The 17,478-nt window shown below is 43.0% G+C and overlaps 1 protein-coding gene across 1 annotated transcript in view; it reads right to left on the bottom strand.

The window, feature by feature from the left end:
- SNX13 (sorting nexin 13) overlaps positions 1-17,478 on the bottom strand; it is a 1,298,295-nt gene that overhangs the window by 787,842 nt on the left and 492,975 nt on the right. The window contains 3 exon segments of the mRNA XM_044065560.1: positions 5,606-5,629; positions 5,631-5,782; positions 8,370-8,380. Coding sequence (XP_043921495.1) covers positions 5,606-5,629; positions 5,631-5,782; positions 8,370-8,380 — 187 coding nt within the window.

The following is a 17,478-nucleotide window of genomic DNA, read 5'->3' as shown; positions in this document are numbered from 1 at the left end:
TAATTGCACTCAATAATTAATAAATATTTTATAATAGGGGAGTGCATATTGCCACACTCAAAATTACAGTGAAAGATGATGTCTAACAGCTCAATTCCTAATATTCCAATTGTGCATACAGTTGGTGCATTCCTTTTTAGACAGTGAACATGGAAGCAAGACCCTCAAACAATACTGATAAACAAACAAACACACACACACACACACACACACACACACACACACACACACACACACACACACACACACACACACACACACACACACACACAATGCATTTTTAATTTTTTACTTGCAGGTCTGCCACACGTTTCCCAGTTTTAGTCAATCTTCTAAACAGATGACTCAATGTTGATCAGCACCACTCCCAACAGAATTAGGCAACATCAAGCACTGCATTCAACAAGCAGTAGTCAAGTATACGAAACAGCAGCACAATAGAAAGTACAGTTGTGTACACTTACCATAAATGTAAATGTTCAAGTGTATTCACTGTTGCAATCATCACACTTGGGTTATCTGCCTGCAGGTCAGCCTCAGTCGGCCCGAATACCAGAGTCTTAGGATTTCTGCGTCTGATGCTGTCACTTCTTCCATGATGTCAGGTCGTCAGGGGTATAAAACAGGCAGCCAACGCCATTACATCAGTTTTTCTTGCTCCAAATATCAGGAGCCCCCAAATAAGGAGCTGGTATATGGTGGGGAACACCACCAGTAAAAAGTAAATATCAATGCCATTAGGAATGGCCATAGAGAGGAGAGGAGAGGTAGAAAGACAGAGAAAGCCAGGGTGCTGGAGAGAGGGAAACCAGGACTGCAACAGTGAATACACTCAAACATCTACATTTATTGTAAGTGTACACAACTGTACTATGTTCTTCGTGTTTCACTGTTGCAGTCATCACACTTGGGTCGATTCCCAAAGCTGAGGAATGGTGGAGGCAGTCAAGAAGTGTTAGGGCTGGCTAGTTGGCCTTGCAAGACTGCTGTAGCAAATCCAGCCCTCAAGGTGTGTATAGAACTCCAGGTTGCAGCTTCCAGAATCTCCCTGGTAGGGACTCCCCTGAGAAATGCTGTAGAGGTGGAAGTAGTCCGAGTGGAATGTGGTCTGATCCCCTGTGGGGTAGGTTTTCCATGGTGCTTGTAGCAGAAATGGATGGAGTGTGCTATCCATTTGAAAATGGTTTGTTTTGAAATGGCCTTACCCTCTGCTCCTGTAGCAAAGCTGACTAGCAGCTGGTCAGATTTTCTAAAAGGCTTAGTCCTGTCAAGGTACAACCTGAGCTGTCTGTGCACGTCTAAGGAGTGCAGGATCCTTTCCCCTTTATTCTGAGGATTAGGGAAGAAGGTTGGCAAATGGATGGATTAGTTCAGAGCCATACTGGACATCACATTAGGCATAAAGGACGGGTTAGTCCTGAGGGAAACCCTGTCAGCATGAAAAATAATGAAGGGTTCCACAGCCATATAGCTGAAGTTATGGCTAAAAGCAAGGCTGTTTTCCAAGAAAGGAATATTAACTCTGCTGAGGCAGAAGGTTCAAAAGGGGGAAGCGTGAGCTTTTCCAGTACAAAGTTAAGGTCCCAGGTAGGTGTGGGTGCTCTCCTAGGGGGCCTTAGATTGTTAGCCCCTCTCAGGAACTGTTTGATGAGAGGGTGAGAAAATAGAGGTGGCTCAGTATTATAATGAGTTGAGATGGCAGAGGCATGAATCTTAATGGAGGAGGAGGAGAAGGATAGGCCTTTGTGGAGTAGCTCTGCTACATGATCCAGGATTAGAGGTAAGGAGGGTACTGCTGTGTCCTTCCCTTGAGACTGATTCCAAGAAGAAAATCTTTTCCACTTTTCAGCACAGGATTTCCTAGTACTAGGCCTTCTGGCTTCAAGAATGATGTCCAGCACCTGTTTGCTGAGGGTTGCTGGTGGGGTACTCGACGGATAAGCCAGGCTGCAAGGTTTAAGGTTTGCAATTGTGGATGCAAAATCTGTCCCTTCTGCTGAGACAGCAGGGAATGTGTCTGGTGCAGGAGCCAGGGTGGCACTGTTGTCAAGCTGCATAAGAGTGGGTACCAGTGCTGGCGTGGCCAGTCTGGGGCAATAAGAATTGCCCTTGGCCTGTCCTGTTTTATCTTGAGTAGTACTCTTGAGAGAAGGGGCAGAGGGGGGAAGGCATAATTTCAGGTTTTCCCATTGAAAGGACAGGGTATCCACCTTCCAGTCTTGCATATGGAATTAGCAGAATGCATGAGGCCATGAACCCTAGGGCTCGCAGAATTCTTCTTGCAGAGACCTGGGTTCTGGTGGCCATTTGTTTGAAGTAGTTTGTCAGATAGACCTGTTTTTCTGAAGTGAGAAATGCCATCTGGGAAGTTGTGTCCAACCTTGCTCCCAGGAAATACAATCTTTTGACTGGGTACCAGTTGTGATTTCCTTTCGTTGATAGTGTACCCCAGTGAAGTGAGTAGGCTTTTTACAAATGCCAGGTGCTGAAGTAGCAATTCCTGACTGTCCGGTTGAATCAGGCAGTCGTCCAAGTATGGGAAAATTTGGATATTTCTCTGCCTGCAGTATGCAACAGCTGGAGCCATGCACTTTGTGAATACTCTGGGCGCAGTAGATAAGCCAAAGGGAAGTGCAGACAACTGACAGTGCATAGAGCCTGCCTTGAAACGTAGATATTTCCTGCAGGACTCCCTTATGATGATGTGCAGATAAGCTTCTTTTAAGTCTAGAGTGACTAACCAGGCATACTTGGCCAGCATGGGGAGAAGCTGTTGCAGGGTAAGCATTTTGAATTTTGGGATCACCAGAAAGGTGTTGAGAAATGAAAGATCCAGGACTGGGCACCAAGAGGACTCTTTTCTGGGCACCAGGGAAAGTCTGGAGTAGAAACCCTGACCCCTTTGTTCTACTGGAACAGGCTGACTAGCTCTGATATTGAGCAGGGAAGGTACTTGCATTTTTGCCTCTGCCCACTGTTTAGAGGAAGGTCCGGAAACCCTCTTGAGGTTGGCAGTGAATGGAAGTACAATTTGTACCCCTGGGATACAATGTTTAAGATGCATTGGTCCTGAGTAATGGGCATCCAGTTTTTTGCATGAAGGGCAAGTTTTCCTCCTAGGGGCACAAGTAACTGGGCAGGACTGGGAATGATAATTGAAGTGTCATTGTGAACTTTTTCCATAAGGGGGCGGCTTACCACTCCCTGTTTTTGGGGTGGGGGCACTCCATTGTTTAGATCTCTGCATACCCTGAGACTGTAGTCTGGGTGGCCCGTTTCCCCTGGGACTGGTCTGGGAAGGCCTGGAAGGGGCTGGAAAGGACCAGTTTTTAGAAGGTCAAAGCCTACTGAATCTAGGTGGTTGCACTTGTAAGAATTCTTTAACAGTTTGCATAGATTTAGGTTTTTCTTTCACCTTTTTAAGAACAACTTCTGCTTTGGTGCCAAACAAACTGTCCTTATTTAAAGGAGTGTCTAGTAATTTGGATTTGATATGATCTGGCAAGGTTTGCTCCTTCAGCCAAGCATGCCTTCTCAGTACAGACCCAGTGACTACAGCCCTGCAAGATGCTTCTAGGGCATCAAAGCCACACTGCAAAGTATGCTTACTAACATGGTTTGCAGAATGAATTGGTTCTTGTAAATCTTTATTTTCTGCACAATCTGGAAATAATACCATTTTTGTTTAATTAGTTCCATAATATGTTGTTTGTACTACATGTGAAACTGGCAATTCAATGCCCTGATGGCAAGAGATGCAAAGGTATATACCTTCTTACCCCCATCTGTCTAAAGCTCTGGAATTCCTGTACGTAGGATTTTTGGCTGCAGTGGCCTTAATACCTTTAGGTCCCTGGGAAATGGTCTCTGGATCTGCAGTAGGATTCTTGAAGAGAAATTTGTGGGAATCAGGTACTCTGTAGTACCTGTCAGATTTCCTAGGGGCCGGGGGTAATGTATCTGGATTCCATAAAAACATCTACAACATCCAGAACAGGGGGTATAGCTAGAGGCCTGTGCTGATGCAACTCTAAAAATTCTCTGAGTCTCTTTTTGGACTGAGGGTAGTCTTGGCATTCCCAGTAGAAATGTTCTCTTAAAGTATGCAAGGTTGCACTAAAAGAAAAATCCTCTGGAGGGGAGGCAGAGGGAATGGATTCCTCTGCATCTGAATCCTCATAGGCCGATAAGGGCATGTCCTGACAATCAGAAGGTACAGTCATCGGACTCCTGGTCTGCAGAATCAGAAGGAAACTCACTTCTTTGTCTCTTAGCAGAGGAAGGCTGGCTTCCCCTAATTATGGTAATAAGGCCTTCAGCCACTCCAAGCATTTGTTTTTGTGGCATGGGAGCTTGAGCATGCGCTTTGGTCATCGGTTTTCTAGGCACAGTGTGTACTCTGGGCCAAAGAAACTTGGTCGTTTTGGCTAAAAATGAAGTTGTCTGTTTGATTCTAACATCGGTAGGATGGAATACACCCTCAGAAGCCAGTGGCTGCACAGCGGCTCCGGACCCATCCAAGGTAGAGACATCTGTAGGTTCCATAGTCGAAGCATCTCACGGCATACCGGACTCTGAATGGGTCTCAGCAGAGGCCTGCGAATCCAAAGAAGCGGGGATCAGGGGCTGCAAAGGCACCTCACTGAGTACTGGCGGACTGGCAACTAGCTTAATAGAAGAGTCGTCGGCAGTTTTCGACCTATGCGGTCGGTCTCTGTCTTTATCTTTACTTTTTTTGGAAGATCGGTAGTTGGATGGCTTATCGAAGCCATTTTGGAATACGTAGAACGAGAGCGAAAGAATTTAGCGACAAAGATAAGCCAGACGATGAATTGTACGGGTGTTAAACAAGGCACAAAACTGACAGCGAGTGATGTCATGGTCTGGGCCTAAACAGGTGACGCAGTAAGAATGAAAATCACTGTGAGGTATTTGCTTTCCACAAGCAAGACAATTGTTAACTTTTTCTGACATTGGTTAGAGCAAGGAAAAAGGATCCCCAATGGGGTACTTAGCTTTAGAAGACTTCAGGATTATAACTCGAAAACAAAAATTTCAGGTAGCGGCAGACCAGCACTTGCGAACTGCTTCTGCTTTGGGCTTCTCCATGGCAAGAAAGACTGATGTAATGGTGTCGGCTGCCTGTTTTATACCCCTGACGACCTGACGTCATGGAAAAAGAGACAGCATCTGATGCAGAAATCGTAAGACTCTGGTATTCGGGCCGACTGAGGGCTACCTGCAGGCAGATAACCCAAGTGTGATGACTGCAACAGTGACACACGAAGAACATCTGCAAAATAAAAAAAATTCTTAGTTCTAAGACAGTAAATATTAAACTAGCAAGATACCTTTACATGGTTAATGGAAAGGGCGACTTTGACAGGACAGGGATAAAATGCACTAGATTAATTAATGTGAATTTTTAGCAGTTTACCAGATGGCATGTCAAAGTATGGCATATTTTTATAGTGGCCACACTACAAATATCTTACACTGTGAGGTATGACATGCAACTCAGTTAATTAAGTTTTAAAAAGTTAAAGCACAAAGAGAAGTAAATGTTCTTTATCAATGTTTTAAATTTAGAGCTTTTAAATCTTACCTGCTCAATGATTCTCATGTGAAAAATCATGGAAGTCACTATAGCGTCGATATGTTTTCCACATGTCTTCACTGCCGTCTGGACTTTTTCGGCAAACTGTGATGGCATACAAAGCATACGTCTTCCCGTGATCATTGCAAACCCCTGCCACAGCATATGGGTCACAGTCAGCATGGACTAACAGTTAAAAAATGAATACAAAAAGAACAGCCAACAAAAATAAAAGAAAGGAAAGACAGGAAAAAGACAAACAAAATAACATATGAAAACAAGAGGCATGGGATGGGACAGAATGAATGCGAAAACAGACTGCTCACACTCACAACATTTATACACACAACTCCTCTGGACAGTAATCTTTTTATATCAAACAATAAAAGGCATAGAATTCTCTTTCTGTTAAGCTTTTATTAATTTCTCATTTCCTACTTCACTTGAAAACAACACGTCAAAAATGCTTACTTTATACTGAGAACTATCTACATATTCATCAACCTTAAGTTGATAATGCACATCCTTTTATTCATTCCTGATGGCTTAATTCAATTTTACCTCAAGAAGTCATTCAGATTACTTTTAATGGCTGTTGCTACAGTATAAGTGAGCAGACCTGCAATATTCCCTATAAAGGAGAAACAAAAAACATTCTCCCAAACTATCTTTTTTCTTTTTAAGATGGGTTTGATTTCCTTGTTATTAAGTGCTAACAGAGTGCACTACTACCCCCCACCCAAGTTATGCATGTCACTACAACTCTCTGAATTGTTTTTTCTTCAATCACAGTATGAAGAGCAGTCCATGGGATAAACTGATTCTGCACTAGTCAACCTTTTGATGCCTACTCCTATTTCTGAAGATAGAGTAGCAGCATCACAGATGTCTTTTCTTAGGACAAGAGCTGGACAGTATCACTAGTGGCCTCATGCATTCACTGATTATCTATTTACAGCCTAGGACCCCAAAATAACTCTTTCATGATACATTTACCCTTGGTAATCTTGGGCTTGTCTGTATATGATTCCAATACAGTATTTTTCATCTGTGCCCAGGACATATAAAGATGCTCAGTCTTAAAACATGCAGTAGAAGGAGCAGGAATTAAATGAATACACATTCAATGTACCAAACTAATTTACAACCTGTGACACTATGCTAATGCATTTTTTGAGGCTGCAGTAGGAATACACAGGGTATAAGAGCTTGGTGCTTAAGTAGCTGATGTTGAAAGAGTCAGGAGATTCCCAATGTGAATACATTTGGCTTACACCAAGGAAGGATAACAATAGAATCTCACACTTTCACCTAACAGTACCATGTACCTGAAACATTCAGCACTCAGTCATTTAGTAAGACTAAGAATACATTAGCTCATTTCTACATAAAATCTACTTTATCAAGTGACACCTTTGCTTTAATATAAATGACAAAGAGGTCAATATTTTCCCCAACAATCTAGACCCATTCATTAATTTTTCATTCCTCAATTGTAACTCTCCATTTTCAAACTACATCCTAAATTATATACAGCAGGGCATGCAAATGGAGAGATAAATGGCAACCTCCAAACACTCAATCCTACACAATTTGGCTTTGTCAAGGGAAGGTCATGTCTGTTAAATCTGGACGACTTTTTTGAGACAACTACCAAACCCATGGATGAGGGGAAGACCGTACACACCACCTACCTTGACCTGGCCAAAGCCTTCGACACTATTCCCCACTTGGGCATAATAGATAAACTCTCTCAACTAGGTATCAATCTGTATGTTAGCAGATGGGTAGTTAACTGGCTCACTGATGGAACCCACCTAGTCAAAATAGGGGAAGCCACCTCAAGCAGTAGACCCATATCGAGTGGCATACCCCTGGGTTCGGTCTTGGGGTCTTCTGTTATTTTGGATATACTTTTCTGAGGTATGGGCCAAAACCATTGGGCTATGGCTGGCCAAGTTTGCAGATGACTGCAAGTTGGGAGCTGTCATCAATTCCCCTAGTGACGTGGACATCCTCCAAAAGGGTTTCACCCAAACAAATGACTGGTGCCAGAAACATGGCCTCAAGCTGAATACAAAAAAATGCATCATCATCCCCTTTGGGGAGAGTGATGTCCCCACAAATTATCACATTGATAACGTTCCAAGCATGCAGTCAGTTATGAGGGATTTGGGCATCCAGACTGATAGTAGCCTGACTTTTGACCACCATGTTGCTTCCACTGTATGGAAAGCTTTCTACATGGCCCACTTCAAAAGTAGGGGTATCTCATCCAGGGACAATGAGGTCATAACATCCCTGCATTCTTCCCTTATAAGGCCCAAAATTGAGTACAACTCCTCATTCGGCATGTACCTCACAAAGAACATGCAGCAGCTGGAGAGACCACAGAGGTTCCTCACCAGGAGAATCCAGGGCCTCAAAAATCTACCATACACAGACAGGCTAAAAGCCCCATCTCTCTACTCTGTTTCATACAGACTCCTCAGAGGTGACCTCTGTCTGGCACACAAGGCGATCTCAGACCCCGACTTGATGGGACTGCTGCATATCCACAATTCAAGGTCCACCCGAGTAACCTACACATGCGGCCTCAACCTGGTCTGTGACATCAATAGGTCTTGCTGGCGGGACAGATTTGTGTCACAGAGACTCCCCTATCTATGGAATAGACTCCCTCGCCATGTCAAGCAGAGCACCTCTTTACCACTTTTTAAGCACAATCCGGATAACTGGATGGGAAATAGAAAATACATTCCTGAGATTCTACCAGTCTCTCTGCTGGATAGGGGCATCGGGGCTGATTTGTCTATGCATGGGCTAAACTCTTGGCTAGGCTTACAAGGCCCTCAGAGCCAATAGCCTAGTAACTTCCTATGATCAGCAAGAAAAGGTAAGTAATATTGCTGGAACTGAATTCATCCTCAAGTCATGGTGAGTACCTTCACTTAGTGCACCCTGTTTTTACAAAAGTTCGCCAAGACAACACTGATATACAGACTGTATTTTATATAACCTATATTACTGACAGAAGTAGGTTAAAAAAAAGCCAACTGGATGCACAAGTCTCAGGATAAAAAAAAGTGTCCAATTGTGTGCCCACTGGTGCCATGACTAGAACTGTTGAATCCTCAAGACATGGAAACATTCCTACAACGGGGTGAGGGCCAGGCTCAGGGGGAGGATACTCCTCCCTCCCTTATAGAAGGTGGTAGCAGTGACAGGTCAAAAAAGAGTCAAAGATGAAAGAGGTCTACTGAAGATAAGGAAGAAATTATGTACTGTTGCTACTATACAAGAAGCCCAAGGCAGAAGACATTCAAAAAGATTACCCTTACCCATAATGTACCAACCCCTAATATACCTCAGATCTTGTTTGCTGTTTTACATAAGGTAGAAAGAACTACTATAAACATCCTAACAGAATAAGCCATAACTGGAGATCAACATGAAGGACAGTGATGGGCAGGGGAAGAGAGCATTGGTTGTCTGGCTATTAAAGGAATTGGAGAAACCCCACTATTAGCTTGAGGTCTGAGATACCTGGATGAATCATGCTTGTCAGGTGAGGTAGGAGGTCTGGAAATGGATCCAGAATCCAGGATGGGTGAGGTAGATAAGACCAAAGAAGGGGAACCAAATCTGTCAAGGCCAGTAAGAAGCAATGAGGATGACTTTGCTCTTCAACCAGGCAGCTTTCTGTAGGAATTTGGAAATTAGGAGAGTTGGGGTGTAGGCATAGAGAAGATGGGGGGGGGTCAATCATGGAGTAGTGTGTGTCCCTCGGTAATCCCCTCAGTGAAGATATCAGGGCAAAGAAGCTGCTGCACTTATTGTTAGGGGGAGCTGCAAAAAGATTGCAGCAAAGCTGGAACCATTGAATGAAAATCATATTGGTCACTTTCCTGCTGCAACACCACTCAAGAGGTAGCAAAATGGACCTGCTCAGTTTGTCTGCTATCACACTAGACTTCCACGGGAATGTGCATTGCTATCAGGAAGTGGTTGGATAAAAACTGCCCATTGCCACATTCTTAGGGCTTGGCTACACAAGATATAAGACCTGGCTCCCCCTTGTTTGCTGATGTACTAAACTACTGACATGTCTGTCTGGATCACAACCGTCATAAAAGGGAAAGAGTCTTGGAATACCTGCAATTCTAACCGCACTGCTCTCATTTCCAGAACACTGATGTGTGTGTGTTGGCTTCTTTGGGAGCTCAAATGCCTTGGACCATTTTCCTCGGGAAGTGTCTCCCCTAACACCCAAGCTGGGAAGTGCCCATTGTCACTACAACCTTGGGCTGAGGAAGGATGAAAAGACGGCCTTGTAGAACATGATCTGATCGAATCCACCACCAAAGCTGTCTCTTGCATGCCTGAGTGATTCTTATTTGCGCTGACATGCGGAGATAGAGAATCAACCACTGTGTTGCTAGCATCCATTGAAGAATTATCATATGAAATCTTGATAGAGGAACTAAACTTATGAGCACCATTAACCCCAAGATTTGCAGGACCAACCGAGCTGAAATTTTGGTACTGCAAATTATGGAATCTGATGGTCTGCACTCCTGAAGGAGAGAGAGAAGCTGGCACTGATACTTTGTTGAACACTGCTCCTATGAACTCCAATGTCTGAGTTGGTTGTAACTGAGGCCTGTTGTAATTTATGGTTATCCCCAGATGAGAATAAGTCCAGAGTACCTGATCTCTTGCTCTTATTAGTAAATGTTTGGTTGAGGTGGTAATGAGTCAGTCATCTAAGTATGGAAATTTTCGGAATCCCTGCAGTCTCAAGTGAGCTGCTACCACTCCCACACATTTGCTGAACACCCTGGGGACTATGGTGAGGCCAAAGGGCAGTGCTCTGAGTTGATAATGACTGGCTCTCAGCTGGAAGCATAAATACCTTCTGGACTATCTGATCATTTTTATGTAACAGTATGCATCATGAAGGTTTATTGAGCACATCCAGTTATCCTTGTCCAAAAATAAAAGTTATGTGCTTACCGTAACATTAGCTCATTTCATTTCAGTACATCCAAACTGACTTGTGGTCCTTGAGGTGCTTGTCAGATCCAACTCTGCAGCATTAGTGCTCCAGCTTTGCGCAGCTGTAAGACTTTCCCTCCCATAATGCATTGATGGCTACAATTACCACAGACTAAGTATGGAACCTTATCAACACATGCACATCAATATCTAGACGTGTATCTGTATATTCACAAAGAAATGTCAGATTCTTCAGATCCTACAAGTTCAAGGAAGGGGAAGCTGTCATATCGGACAAACATGAATGAAAATATCTAGCTTTATGCTAAGTACATAACTTTCATATCCTATTCATTCAGTCTGTCTACTTAGACGTGTGGGTTAGAATTTCAACATACTTGAACTCCAGGGTGCCATCACAACAGGAGACCTTTTTAGAATAAATACCCCAAAAGATGCCCTAGCTCTATAAATGGAATCTATTTTGCAGTATTTAGTGAAGGTTTACACGGGGGACCAAATAGCAGCTGCACAAATTTCATCTATCGAAGAACACCTGAAAAAGGTGGTAGAAGTATCACTGCTGTGGTGGAAACAGCTTTGGGTTTGCCTGGCAGAGGACAATTGTGTGTGAATAAAATTGCAGCTCGATAGCCATCTGGAAAGGATAAGTCCATGCACATTTAAAATATAGAGATTGTACCCCCCCCCCCCCCCTTGTTGAGATGGCTGGGCAAAAATACTGGTAAATGCATAGGAAGCTACTTTAGGGAGAATGAATGGACTGGTACGGAGTAACACTCTTTCCTTACAGAATACCAAGTAAGGGGTTGATGAAAAGGTGCCTGAAGCTTTGAAACCCTTCTAGCAGAATTGATGGCTACTAAAATGTTTTTTTTTCCAAGAAGGGAACTTTAATGGAGTTGAAGTCAGTTCAAATGGTGGTGTCAGCACTTCTAGAACAAAGTTTAAATCCCAAGGGGGAACCGGTTCTCTTTCTGCAGGACTAAGTAGGAAAATGTCCTTTGAGAAAGTTTTTACAAAGCTTTTGTAAAGCAAAGGAATTTTCCTGGTGTCTCTCGTGAAAATTAGTGATAGCTGCTAGCTGCACTTTCACTATGGAGAAGCTAGAGCCAGAGAAATGCATATGCCAAAAAGCACAGGACATATGAAATTGAGGTGAAGAAAAGCTCAGTGTTCTAGGAAGATGCCCATATGATGAAAGGCTTCCACTTATTACAGCAAACTCTATGAATAGATTCTATAAGGATCCTGATCACTTTAGAAGGTGTGGCTGGCCATTAGTGGAACTGGAGAAACCAAGCTGCTAGGTTTAAGTTGTGGAGTTCCAGAGGGGGTGCAAGAGAATAGCATACACTGGATCCAAAATCCAGGATGGCTCCTAGAGATGAGGTCTGATAAGGGGAAAAAAATTTGACTGGGCCCGAAGGGGGCTACGAGGATAACAGAGATCTTGCACATGACCGCTTTCTGTAAAACAAATTAAGAGCAGTGATAAAGTTGGGAAGAGACAGCGAAAAACAGGAGGCCACTGCTGGTTTAGAGCAGCCAGTGGTGACAGTCCCTGAAGTGGGATCATAGCAAAGTGGCTGCTACCTTTAAAGCTACTCGAAGAGGAAAAACGTTGCAGCACAGAAGCACAACAAATGAAGATTTGTCTTGCTATCAATGGACTCAGGGACCACTTGTGAGGAAGTAGAAGAGATCTTCTTCTAAGGCCTGCAATGCAAGGCAATTGAGAGTTACTAGAATGTGTGTTGCTTTGAGAAAGTGGCGTTAGGTCACTGCCCACTGCCAAACCCTCACTGTTTCCAGACAGGGTACAATCTGGTTCCCCCTGATCTGCTTGATTTACCAAATTACTGCCATGTTGCCCATTTGGATAGAGATCACTCTCAGAAGAAAGCAGTCCTGGAGTTCCTACAACACAAGGAAGAATGCTTGCATCTCTAGGACAGTGGGTTGCATTTTGCCCTTGCTTGCAGTCAATGACCCTTGGACCATTCTCTCATTGTAATGCCCCCCATCCTATGAAGGAGGCATTGATGGTCAGAACCACTACTAGAGGTGGTGGAACTAAGGGCCTGCATGAATGGATGAGAGGGGAATTATGTTACCACTGCAAACGTTTCTTGAAAAATGTTAATTAGAAGTGGTTTGCAGAAAGATTGTAAAAGTTAAAATCACTACATATGAAGAAGCAGTTGCAGAAGTCTCATATGGTAATGTGCAAACTGAACCATTAGTACAGATAATGCCATTAACCCCAGAACCCTAAGAACTACAGCAGTAGTCAGGATTGAAGCCTGAAGAAAAGTTAGCACTACATATCTCAACGTCTTAATCCTGACTGACAAGAGAGAAACTATAGATTATATACTTCTAAGGACAGGCACAGCATAAGCAGACAGTTCCTGGCCTCTATGAGAGATTCCATCATGGAAGATAGGAGCCAGTTGTGCAGGTAGGGGAAAACTATGAATCCTTGGAGATGTAAGTGAGCCATTCACTTGGTAAACCCACTGAGGGCTGTGGTAAGACCAATGGTTAATGGCTGGCTCCCAGATGGGAGCAGAGGAACTTACAGGACTATATCTCCCTCTTTATGTGAAGGGAAAGCATCCTGGAGGTCCACCAAGCACATCCAAGCATTTGTTTTTCAACAAGGCACTGTGACCATCCTAAAGAGGGTCTTCCATGCATATTTGTTTAGGTGGTGAGGTTCAACATAGGCCTGAGGCCCTGATTTTTCTTCAGAACCAAAAAATCTCAAATAAAAGCCTGACACACTCTGGTCTGGTTGGACCCACCCCAGATGGCTTTTTTGTAAAGCAAAGAGGTGAGTTCTTTATCTGCTGCTCTTACCCGACTGGGTTGGAAATCCATCAAAGGATGTTGGGGTTCTGGGGGTGCATATAGACATTTTTCTTTTTACCCATTTGTCCTGTGCAATGGACTTCCACACATCTGGGTCAAGAGATGAGCAACCCCAAGTGCATTCAGAGAGAGACAGTTGGATAAGCCCTTCAGGGGACAATGGGGTTGCCTGTAAGAAAAGGGTCAGACACATCCCTGATATTCTGGACCTCCTTTGCCTTACGACTTTCATGCATTGAAGGAGCTGCCTCTGGCCCAACTTCCCCTGTTGGAAGATGTCTCAAAATGTTAATGCTTTCCCTGAATCAAGAGTGATCTAGGCCCCTTCCGTTTCCTATCAGACAATTTTTGTGGGACTCTGAACTTCACTCCAGTCGCACATAGCATAATATCTTGTTCACACTTCTGGATTTACTCCTTCACTGATGCACCAATTATGAAAATCTGCCACAAGGAGCATTTGTGAAGGATGCTTTAAAGTGGTCTGAAAGTCATAAAGGTGTAGCCAGGCTTAACTTCTCATAGTCACACAAACTCTGGCTGTCACTGAGCTACATCCACTGTTATGCATGAGGTGCATCAAGGGGTTTGATAGGGTAGACATTGTGATCAAGTCCTCTTCTAACTGCTTTCTGGAATCTGTAGTCATGGGTGCTTTCAGAGTGATTGGGACTTGGTTTGCCAAATCCCTCTGGAAATGATACAATGACTGACACAGTTCATAGCCCTTAAGGCGAACGTGCCCGAAGCATATGCACACTTTCACAACCTATCCATTGCCTGGAACTCTAGGGGAATGGGCAGTAGCTGAATGCTCAGTCAGCAATTTCTTAGTTGTTGCCACCACAACAATGGAATCTACCACTGGGGACTTAGCCTTGTGTTGCTTTTCCTTTGGAGTACTGCAGATTTCACATCTGGCTTTTGTTGCACTGCCTCACACTTACCTGGTCCCTGCCATGACCTTGCCACTAGATCAATTAACATATCTAAATGTAGGAGGAACCACTCAAGAAGTTGATGGGGTTGAGGTATAGGCCACAAAAGGGAAAGCCTCTTCTTGAAATTTAAGCAATTAGTTCTGTCCAGCCTCTCTAGTTTGGATGAAAATCTTGTTTTCTTCTCTTAATACACCAACTCCACAGCCCCACCAAATAACTTAAGTGACAACCTACCTACCTATACTAACAGAACCATAAACCACACCACCAAAAAACACATCTTTAAAACCTCATGTAATATGTCTAACTTCAAACACCACCAATTTAACTCAATACTAAAATCTATAAACTGGTGCATACTAAAACTCCTACCATTGGAGGATGCTGTCAGCCACTTCAACAAAATATTCCTAGATACCTTAAACTAGCTCCCCTCTGCATCAAGAGACGAAAAACTAATCATGCTCCCTGGCTAACCAAGGCCAACAAAAAACTACTAATCACAACAGAGAAAGCCTGTCAAGGATGGCAGAAAACCAAAAATGACCCAAATTACCAAAAGTTTAAACAGCTACGCAACCAAGCAAAAAAAAAAAAAAAAAAAACCTCCCGCAAACCCCCCCCAAAATTTTGGAATACAATTTCTCAGCTCCTTGCCACTGGGACCAAAGAAAACCCATCCCCTGCCACCAATAAAACCCCATCTCAAATAGCAGATGCTTTCAACAGACATTTCATAGACAGCATAATAATTTACTTAATCCTTCCAACAAGCCCTCAAACTCTTACCCCATGCACAACCCCAGCCCCTCCCTAACGATTACAAAACGCCCCTCCTCATCTTCCCATCTCCCACAGGACACACACACATCTCACCAACATCTTCTCCTTCCTCTTTAACCTATAACCACTCACGACATACGTCATTTACTCCTCAAACTAAAACCCTGTTCTCCATCCACTGACAGCCTCCAACCAGGGTACTTTAGCTGCCAATGCTATACCTTATCTTGTCAGTACACTCATCAACCAATCCATCTCAGAATCCTACATCCCCATCCTCTGGAAAATAAATCCATAATAAATCCCTACACAAAGGCGGTAAAAGTCAATGACATTTCCAATCATCACCCCATCATTATACAATCTCCCCTATCCAAAATATTTGAAAAACGGATACATAAACAACTACTTACTCATACCCTACAAAAAACTTTACTCGCCCCCACCCAACACAGCTTCAGACCTTCACATAGTACAACTGCATTAGTCTCCTTGACATATACAGTCCACAAAGCCAGGGATGCTGGTCTACTAACATCTGTAATATTTCTTGATCTATCAAAGGCCTATGACATTGTTTCCCACCAAAAGCTACTACAACTTCTCTCTACCCTTGGTCTTTCCCCTACTACTCAACTATGGTTCAACAGTTAATTAGAAGGCAGGCAGCAATGTGTAAAATGGCAAGAAATCCTCTCAAACTAGTTACCCTAATAGCACTGGAATTAGTCAAGGTTCCGTTCTCAGACCATTACTCTAACATCTTTAACAACCTTCACTCTGCCTCCTAACAAAGCTATCTACTGCAAAATGCCAACAATTCTACTACCATCTCCTCCTCCAACAACATAAAACACCTTTAGCATCTAACCTAAACTGCCTTCACATCCATAGAGATCTGGTTAAACAATGCACAGCTCCTGCTGAACCCAAATAAAACTAAACTTCTTTTCACACCCAAAAATCTCTCAGCAAACTTTAAGATCATTTCACTAAACAATACTCAAATAGGTTGTTTCCCAAGCTAGACTACTACGAGTAACTATAGACAATACGTTTTTCTTTGATCTACATATTCAAAATGCAATAAAAAAAACTCACTGCAAAACTAGGAATGCTACTTTAGCATAAAAACTTCATGAACTCAACCACCAAAACCATCCTGGCAACTACTTACCTGCTTCCCCTCTCTTCTCTACACTGCACTCATTCTAGCAAACATTCAGATTACCCTAAAATAAAAAATGGAATCCTGCTACAATAAAATTGTTAAATTTGCTGCAAATGCACCCCATAACACACACCACTGCACAGTTCTCAGTGCCCTCAACTGGCTCAAAATTCAACACCTCCCAGGCCACCAACAATTTAATATGGCACACAAAGTGATATATCAACCCAATAACTGCCCAAGACTCAACTCACTCCTCCAAACATACATAATCACCAGGACACTCTGATCTGAAGACTAGCAAAGAGCAACCCTACAAAGACTAAACAAAAAAGCTGGACAGTTTCTATACGCCTACACTGTAGCTGAACTCTGCAATGCCTTACCAGCAAACATCAGAGAAATAAACCACAAGAATATTAAACTCACACAAAAAAACACCTCAGAGATACAAGCATCTGTCCCTGTTCCAAAAAGAACTAGCAACCCCTATTCTAGTCAACCTAGCTAGCCCCCTTCACCCCTCCCTTCCAATCCCTTAACTTTGCTATATATACTTTCCTCCTTCCTCTACCTGCCCCTCTCCCAACTTCAGTTTGTTCTACTTTGAGTCCTGAAAACAGATATTAAGCTCCCACATTTCACTCTTCTAATAAGCTGCAAGTCTTACTAATGTACATTAGCTAACCTTTACTTTCTTTTAATTCCTTTTTCAAAGGTCCAAAAACATCCTTGTAGACATCCTAACTTCTCAAACTTTCATTATAATGTGTACAATCAGCCTACCAAAAGGACTGTAATTAGATAAAACTGAACTAACCACTACCTCTGTACATCATGATTACAGAATTGCTGTTGTAAATGAATATCAACTGCCTATTTGTCAACAAGGCTACGTTGTAATTTGCAAGCTATGCATCCACATGCAAATGTAATTATCACCGTACTTTTATTTTGTCAAATGTTTTTACATTGTGGAGCTTTTCTCCCAGGTCCTCGACCGAAAATAGGTTCCTGACCCACTCAGACATTCCCGGACAACGAATGTCAAATAAAAAAAAATATATTGATCTGCTTTTCAATTCCCGCAC

Source organism: Protopterus annectens, chromosome 3.part0 (assembly GCF_019279795.1).
Source record: "Protopterus annectens isolate FY-2018-M chromosome 3.part0, PAN1.0, whole genome shotgun sequence".
NCBI classification, from domain to species: domain Eukaryota; kingdom Metazoa; phylum Chordata; order Ceratodontiformes; family Protopteridae; genus Protopterus; species Protopterus annectens.
The sequence above is the reverse complement of the archived record's forward strand: the minus strand, read 5'-3'. Positions and strand labels throughout refer to the sequence as shown.